The sequence below is a fragment of the Protobothrops mucrosquamatus genome, unplaced genomic scaffold, assembly GCF_001527695.2.
Source record: "Protobothrops mucrosquamatus isolate PMUCROS unplaced genomic scaffold, P.Mucros_1.0 scaffold712, whole genome shotgun sequence".
Taxonomy (NCBI): domain Eukaryota; kingdom Metazoa; phylum Chordata; class Lepidosauria; order Squamata; family Viperidae; genus Protobothrops; species Protobothrops mucrosquamatus.
Window position 1 is genome coordinate 378868 of NW_015386993.1, and position 8390 is coordinate 387257.

At 36.6% G+C, this 8390-nt stretch overlaps 1 protein-coding gene across 1 annotated transcript in view; it reads left to right on the top strand.

The window, feature by feature from the left end:
* Positions 1-2947, top strand: part of LGR6 (leucine rich repeat containing G protein-coupled receptor 6) — a 128068-nt gene extending 125121 nt beyond the window's left edge. Inside the window, exons 15-16 of the mRNA XM_015818304.2 lie at positions 55-135; positions 890-2947. Coding sequence (XP_015673790.2) covers positions 55-135; positions 890-2139 — 1331 coding nt within the window. The 3' untranslated portion in view covers positions 2140-2947. The remainder of the gene's footprint in view (positions 1-54; positions 136-889) is intronic.
* The last annotated feature ends 5443 nt before the right edge of the window (positions 2948-8390 follow it).

Below are 8390 nucleotides of genomic sequence, written 5' to 3' on the forward strand. Positions count from 1 at the left end.
GTATAAAAGCAAGTTAAGTATTAACATGCTTGTAATTTCTTTATTACTGTTTAGATGACCTAGACATGGATGATTTCCAGCTAGACCCTGATGATTCAAAACTACATCCCAACATCCAATGTACACCCAGCCCTGGTAAGAACATTACCAAAATACATACAATATAATTTACAACAATCTCAGTGTTGTTAAAAATTACGGATATTTTAAGTATCTCTAGACACATAAGCCCACAAAAGCCTAAAATAAGAGTGGCATGAAAAAGTGCCACTGTGAAGGCTGCTGATAAGAAATGCATTTGTCACTGCATTAGGAATAATGCAGTGGTAATAAATGCAACAATTTGATTACCTCTTTTTTATATACAGCAAATTTTTAATTTCTAATACTATGAAAAAAAATCATGTCACAATAAGTCCTAAAACATATTTTAGAAATCACACACAGTACCCTTATCTGAAACAAAACCACACTTTGGCTCAGCTTTTGTTGAAATCACAGATGAAAATAAGCAGGTTTTTCAGTAGTCTTGAAGAGTAGGTTTTTTTCTCCTATTTATTTGTTTCTTCCTACAATTAGTGGAAGCCAAATATAATATCCCAAATGAACTTTTTTTTTTGAAAGGTCAGCTGCAAAACTTTGATTGCAGCAATGACCTTAAAAATGATGGATTAAGATAATTTACTGCTTTGTGCCTTTGGCTTCAGAACAGCTGCTCTCTATTTTGGTAACCTTCTTTGGCATTATCATCATCATCTGTAAATGCAAGTGAGGCAATATGGATAACTATAAGACATTTTTGAATGGATCCTCAGCAGTCTTTGTGCCACTTATTGTAGCAGTGATTTTTTTCTTTCTTTTAGTAATTTGGCTCCTTCCTTCTTTCCAGGTCCTTTCAAGCCCTGCGATCATCTGTTTGAAAGCTGGGTCATCCGCCTGGGTGTCTGGCTGATCATGCTAGTTTCTGTGCTGTGCAATGGATTGGTTATAGTGGTTGTTTTTGCCTCGCCAGGCTATCTGTCCCCAATCAAGTTTATCATTGGATCCATTGCTGGAGCCAATATGTTAACAGGGATATACTGTGCTATTCTCGCATTTGTGGATGCAGTCACCTTTGGTCATTTTGCAAAATACGGGGCCAGGTGGGAGATGGGTGCAGGGTGCCAAGTGACTGGATTCCTGTCAGTTTTTGCTTCAGAAGCTTCCATTCTGCTCTTAACCCTTGCTGCAGTGCAGTGCAGCTTTTCGGTATCGTGCATGCGGACATATGGAAAGGTTCCTTCCTTTGGCTCTGTCAAGGCAGGTGCCCTGAGTTGTCTGATCCTCTCTTCAGTGGCTGCAATGTTACCCCTCTTCTCCATTGGGGAGTATGGGGCATCCCCTCTCTGTCTGCCCCACCTACTTCCTGATGGGAAACCTTCCATGTTGGGTTTCATGGTCGCTTTGGTGCTAGTGAATACACTTTGCTTCCTCATTATCACTGGGACATACATCCGCCTCTATTGCAACCTGCTGAAAGGTGAGTTTGACTCTGTCTGGGACTGTGCTATGATCAAACATGTTGCTTGGCTCATTTTCACCAACTGCCTTCTTTACTGCCCGGTGGCTTTTCTCACCTTCTCTTCCATGCTTAGCCTCATTCTCATCACCCCCGAAGTCATCAAGTCTGTGCTTTTGGTGGTCCTGCCCCTGCCAGCCTGCCTGAATCCCTTGCTTTATTTACTCTTTAACCCCCATTTTAGAGATGATTTGCGGCTTTTGAAGCAGAAGAGTCAGGTCCAGGAAAGCTGTGCCCAGTCTTGTATTTCTGAGGATACAGAGAAGAGCTCATGTGACTCTACTCAAGCTCTTGTTCCTTTCTCCGATATCGATCATATATTTGAAGCATCAGATCTCTATAGAGTGCCTCACAGGTGTTCCTCAGTTCTAGATGCCTACCGCTTCTCCTCAGTGACTCTGATCCCTTGCCAGCAAAAAGCAGGTGCCAGAGGACATGACAGTGGCTTCTCCACCCAACCTTCCTATCTTGCTGATGATGAGCTGCTAATTGCATCAGAAGGCAGAGACCAGGCAAAGAGCAACCTTTGGATTGCCTTGTTCCCCAAACCACCTTCACCAGCCTTCATATCTCATTTATAAGACTCAGTCCACATTCTCTCAATAAATAAAAGAATCATACAAGATCTTCTCCTGGAGCCACCAAAAGCTTCAGCAAGTGGCTCTTCTAGGAGAAAAGATGATTCACTGTATTTTTTTTCTTCTCAAAACAAGGCTACACCGTCAGCAAAATGGCAGCAATTCCTTTGTAACCTAGCCTGCTGGGGTACTGCTTCCTCCTCTCCTACTGCAGCAATGTGAAACTGATAAAGATCTACATAGCTGCCTAAGAAATTAAGGCACCCCAAAGTTCATAATAATTGTGTATCTACCTGAAAGTCCAAGAAAAATAGCAAACCCAGGATAAGAATTCTGGCAATTCTGCCCTTTTAGGAATTACACCATTCTATAGCTCTTAATTTTTATGATAGGTGGATCACTTTAGTCCATGAATATCAAATAAAAAAGACTGAACTGAATAGAAACATCAAGAAGACAATGTGATTTCAGCTCTACTCCCATGTTTTTTTTTTACTAAATAGCAATCTTTTCATAGCAATGTCTTTGTCTCATAGCAAACTTGTCATCTTTTAAAACTGTTGTATATATGAATATGAATCATAAACAGATTATCCAGTCATGTTTATTCAATGCAATGCATGACTGCACATGTATCCACGTCTACACATAGGAACAATTGATAGGAACAATTCCCACATAATAGTAATCATACAAGGAGACATAGCTGTTTTAATCAGTCAAAAACAATGCTTCCTACCTGCTCCTGTATATAACTAAGCATATTTAAGTTATTCAGAAGCACTAGGAATCAAAATTAAATAAATAAATAAAGCAGTGGTGGTGCAGTGGTTAGAATGCAGTATTGCAGGCTAACTCTTCCCACTGCCAGGAGTTTGATACTGATCAGTTGACTCAGCCTTCCATTCTTCCAAGGTCAGTACGAGGATCCAGATTGTTGGGGGCAATATGCTGATTCTGTAAACTGCTGTAAATAGTGCTATAAAGCACTATGAAGCAGTATATAAGTCTAAGAGCTATTGCTAGTGCAATGACCATTCATAATAAACTCAACTAGCCTGAGGTTTAAGCTTAAACATAGTGCTATGAAAATTTGGTTCAGAAAATTTAATTTTTTAATTGCTTTTTTTTCAATTTAAGAATAGAAAAGTCATATTGCTTGCTTTCCCAAAAAAAAGTCATTCATTACAATGAGAGCAACATAGGATAATCTAGAGCTAGATCCCATTATATTCAATTGAAGCCTCTAGGGGGTTTATGTACAAGTAATTTTGATAGCAGTGTTGCTAAATTCATTCTTAGAAGGTACAGATTAAATTTTCTCAGGCATTTAAAAGCTACAGGTTGATTAACTATTCACTCTTGTTTGCTAAGAAAGATAGTTATCAACACTAATTAATGCATATAGGGTGTAGGACTTGAGGTTTTTGCACAAACTTGAGGTTTTTTCTTATTAACATTTTAGAAATCTGAAGGGTTTTATAGAATATAGACAGACTATAGTGGTAGGCCTGCTTTCAGAAAACTGAAAATACAGAAGGTAAACTGGGGGATGTTACAAATAGTCCTGGTGCTTTTTTCTTCTATTTCCTCAAAACTGATCTTACTAAAATAATAATCTTGGTTACTGCAGTTGTGATGATTTGTGAAGAATCCTGGTTTCTAGAATTTCACTTTCATAAAAGGATAAAAATGAAAACTGTGTTTTTCTGGGAATTATATAGTACAATCCCAAATATGATTATTTAGAAGAATGTTCCAGTGAATTCAGTGAAAACCCTTTCTACAGAAAGAATTATTAACTGTTAGTTAATAATTACTGGTCTTCAAAAATAGAAAATAACATAAGCGATTTGTAAACAGTCTGAACACACTAAATCCAGTTCAAAATCTTGAAGTTTGACTGAATTAAACTATCACAACAGGAAAAGGTTATATCTAGTAAAGCACACTTAGGCTACAATCATATAAACATATGTTAATCAAATGTGTTTCTGTGTAGACAGAGTCCACATCCTAATTATTTTGGAAATTTACTGCAAAATATATTTAGGGAATTGAAATAAGATTTTAATATATATGTGTGTGTAGTCCTCAACTTATGAACTTTGGTTGTAAGTTGCAGCCATTAAATGGGTCTTCGCGTCACCTGACTCAATTTTATGATCATTTTCATAACAGTCTTTAGGTGAATTACCATGGCTGTTAAAAGAATAATATGGTTGTTAAATGAATCAAATGGTCATTAAGCAAATCCAGCATATCCAAAAGGTGTTTTTTTGCAATTTTCTACCATAATATCAGGTTCAGGTAACAATCCAGCAACCAATGAATCAACACTTGGTTCATCTGAAAAAAATCAGACCCTGCATTGATGGGAAAACACTAGAATATTTATACACACATATACAGACACACACAACCTCTCTCTCTCTCTCTCTCTCTCACACACACACACACACACATATACTACTTGAGTCATTTGTTAATTATTCAATATCTTGATCTCTGCTGTGTTCCTGATAAATAGGTGCTCCTATTAAAAATACGAAATGTGTAGCCGAATTCTTCCAGGTGCTGTGGGTTTGGATGTCATTTGAATTATTTTGATTTTGTATCACATGACAGAACATTGCTATTCATCTTCTCCCAAATAAGATTAATACCAGACAATATTTAGAAAAAATAATTATCCTTTTAGTTGCTGCTTAAGTCAAGGTCAAATAACTCACAGAAAAAATTTCTACTGCCTTGATAAAGTTCAAAATCATGGCAAGATTTCACATTATATCTGAAAAAAGTATCAGCTGAAATGATTTTACATGCCATATGTGTGCTTTTATCTGTATATATATTGTGCCATAAATGCAATATCCAGCATATTTTTGTATATTATGTGTATATTTATATAGAGAGATATATAGCTACCTTCCCTCTCTTATGACCCTTCTATAAACTCCTAATTTTCTTTTTTGTATATTAATTTGTAAAACATTCTTTATTGAAGACCACATAGAAAAATAAAAAACAAATTTTATACTATTTTTATGACTTTGATTACAAAACTACAGAACTGCAGACTTATCAAGTATATAATGTTAATATATGAACTAACATTGCACATGTCCCCCATAAGACATGTATTTGCTGATCTTTCAGAAGAGAAGGAAAAGCATGGATATTGTTTTCATATAAGGGGTTAAATCTCCAGTATTACCTGTATCTGTCTCCCTGCTTAGGGTTAATGTAATGTTTCTGAAACGGCTTTTCATTATGTTTTTGGTTGCATTACCCCATGTTGCAAGTCTTATCTTTGTTCTCCTCCCCTTGGATCCCCAAAACCAGTCTGATACAATTTGTTTAGCCAGTTTCAGATCATGTGTTATTCCAAAATGGAAATTACATTCAAGGAACTGCCCTTTGGGAGGTTTTGGCTACCTGGTTAAATAGAAAGTAGAATTTGAAGACAGTGCAAATAAATCTGGATGGAATAGTGAGACTTATGGTAACAAATATGATTGTCCAAACGATGTGTACGCATTTATGATCTGGTCATTTGTGTGTGTGTGCATTGTATGCATATGCTAAGAAGCACTACTAAATGGCCAATATATATTGAAGTATGCTAGGCAAGGAAAAAATGAAAATTCCTCAAGTAAAAGGTTTGTCATATAGAAAGATAAAAAAATAGACTGCACCTCAAACAGAAATAGCAAAGATTTTATTTTAATAAGGAGCTTTATCTTGGTAGCAGCTAACCTATCTAGCTAAACTAAACTTGAGACATCACACATATCATTTCAGAAAACATAACCCCTCTCCCCTCTGCCCCCCCAAAAAATTATCTCAGCTTTTACCATTCATGTATATAGTTCAGTGAAGATGAATTAATGAGCACTCCTCCTTTAATGTCAGTTGGGTTTAAAGAAGGCTTAAGTGCGGTATTAATAGTCTGTGACTTCAGGTTACTGAAGAAATAAACATGTAGATCAAAGGGTGTTGCTTTTAATCAAGATAATTAAATCTATAAGGAATTGGAATGTTAAGTAAGCTCATCCATTTTTTTCAACACTTCAATTTTTAAAACCTTTAAATAATATGGCAACCAAGAACATGAAATACAGAAAACTACAAACGTACATAAAAATAATGTCATTGGAAACATCAAAGTAAGTATTTAGAACAGGATGGGAAGTAATAAAAATCACAAATCTATAACTGGAAGTGTAAAACTATGTAGAATATGGTAGGGGATAATAAATCCACAGATTGCATGCACTTTGGTCAAGGTCACTTCTAAAAATCAGAATAAGAAACTGAACTCCTGTGTTATGGTCTGTGGGAATAATTTTGAGAAACAGGAGGAAGTGTCCAGCCAAGGCAAAAGTCAGATAAGAGACATGTCAACCCACTGAAGAAATGATGGTATGGAAAGCACCTCAGAAGGGACCCTTACTAGTTCCCTGAACAGTAAAGGCAAAGGAAAGAGGAGACAGATGTGCTTTCAGACTTGCAAGATTCTGTTACTATACTCTTATAATAAATGCAGTCATGGTTGGCTTCTTGTTTGGACTAGCTCAGGGGTAGGCAACCTTGGCTCTTTTATGACTTGTGGACTTTGCTGGCTGAGGAATTCTGGGAGTTGAAGTCCACAAGTCATAAAAGAGCCAAGATTGCCTACCCCCTGGACTAGCTCATAGGGCTGGCTACACAAGACAAAAAATGGATTAATAAGCAGGCTTAAGAAATTGGGGAAAGACAAAGTTTAATGTTTGCTAAAGAAGTGTCTTTGTTCTCTGCAAGGGAAAAGGTATAGACACATGCGCACCACTGGGTACTTCAGCAGAAGCTGAAGTACTGGCCATGTAAAAGTTGTTTTTATTTTCTCCTCTCTAAAATATATACCTGTCTTTCCTTGTTTTGTGACATCTGAAGATTTGTTAAGTGTCCTTTGAACTAGATCACTGATACTGTAACAATAGGAAAGAGAACAGGGCCCAAAACAGAGCCCTGTTGTTTCCATTTGATATTCCCTCCAGGCTCAATTGGGTCCATTAATATTCACTCATTGAATGTGGTCAGCCAGGCAATTGTGAATCCATCTAGCAGTGATATCATCTATCTTTATTTTAACATTGTTTTAAGGCAAATATGAGATACTCTTTTGAAGGCTTTCCTAAGGCCCAAATACACTTTCTATGGCATTTCAAAGACAGATTCCACAAGCTCTACAACCATGTTCATGGTAGTGGTCTGAATATATAAATTGATTAGTCAGTCATCCAGATGTTTAGAATGAATTTTTGTCAACCTATTGAATTCTTCACAAGGAACTGCGATATGCAGATGTTACTGTTTTATGGAAGGAGTATTAAGTATGTCTGTCATCTCATTATTTATAAAAATAATAAAGGTGGGATTAAAAAAATTAATCTGGACAGTTTACAGCAAGGATCTCCAAGCTCTGGCCCACAGACCGGTACTAGTCCATGGCCTGTTAGGAACCAAGCCACAGCTGGAGGTGAGCAGCAGGCAAGCAAAACTTCATATGTATTTGCAGCCACTAGTATCACTGCCTCAGCTCATCAGGCATTAGATTCTCATAGGAGTGCAAACCCTACAGTAAAATGTGCATGTGAGGGATCTAGGTTGCATGCTTCTCCTGCCCCCTCTTCCCTTCCCTGGTCAGTGGAAAAACTGCTTCTCCATGTGCACACAAATACACATCTTTCATTTGCATAAACAAATTGAATTCAGAATGGATCAGTGGAATCTGTCTTTTAAAAACCCCAAAAGCTGTTATGCCTGTGTACCTGAGAAAACAAAGCAAACAAGGTCAAGCATGGAAAGCTGCAGTTTATTAGAAATGGGATGTGAACAGCTACTGAAGATGGGTTAATGGCTTAAAATTCAAGTTTTTCAATTCTGAAAATTCTATAAAATTAAGTTTATTACCTTCAAATAGTAATTCAGAACTTAAGACAAGCCTGTTATAAATGAAAATAAAATTAAGAAGTCACTGAATTTTGAATTTTAAGAAGATAGAGATTATATATATATATCACAAAATCCAGAGCTTGCAGTTTGGTAAATGTATGATTGTATAATTTACTATACATTTTGCATAAAATGTGCAGTATGTTTTCTAAAGAATTCTCTGAACATTTATTTTCTTCTAACACATATGTCATTTGGAACCAGAATTTTGGTTGAAGCAGGTCCACTGGGGAATAATAGGCCTGTAGGCAATTCCT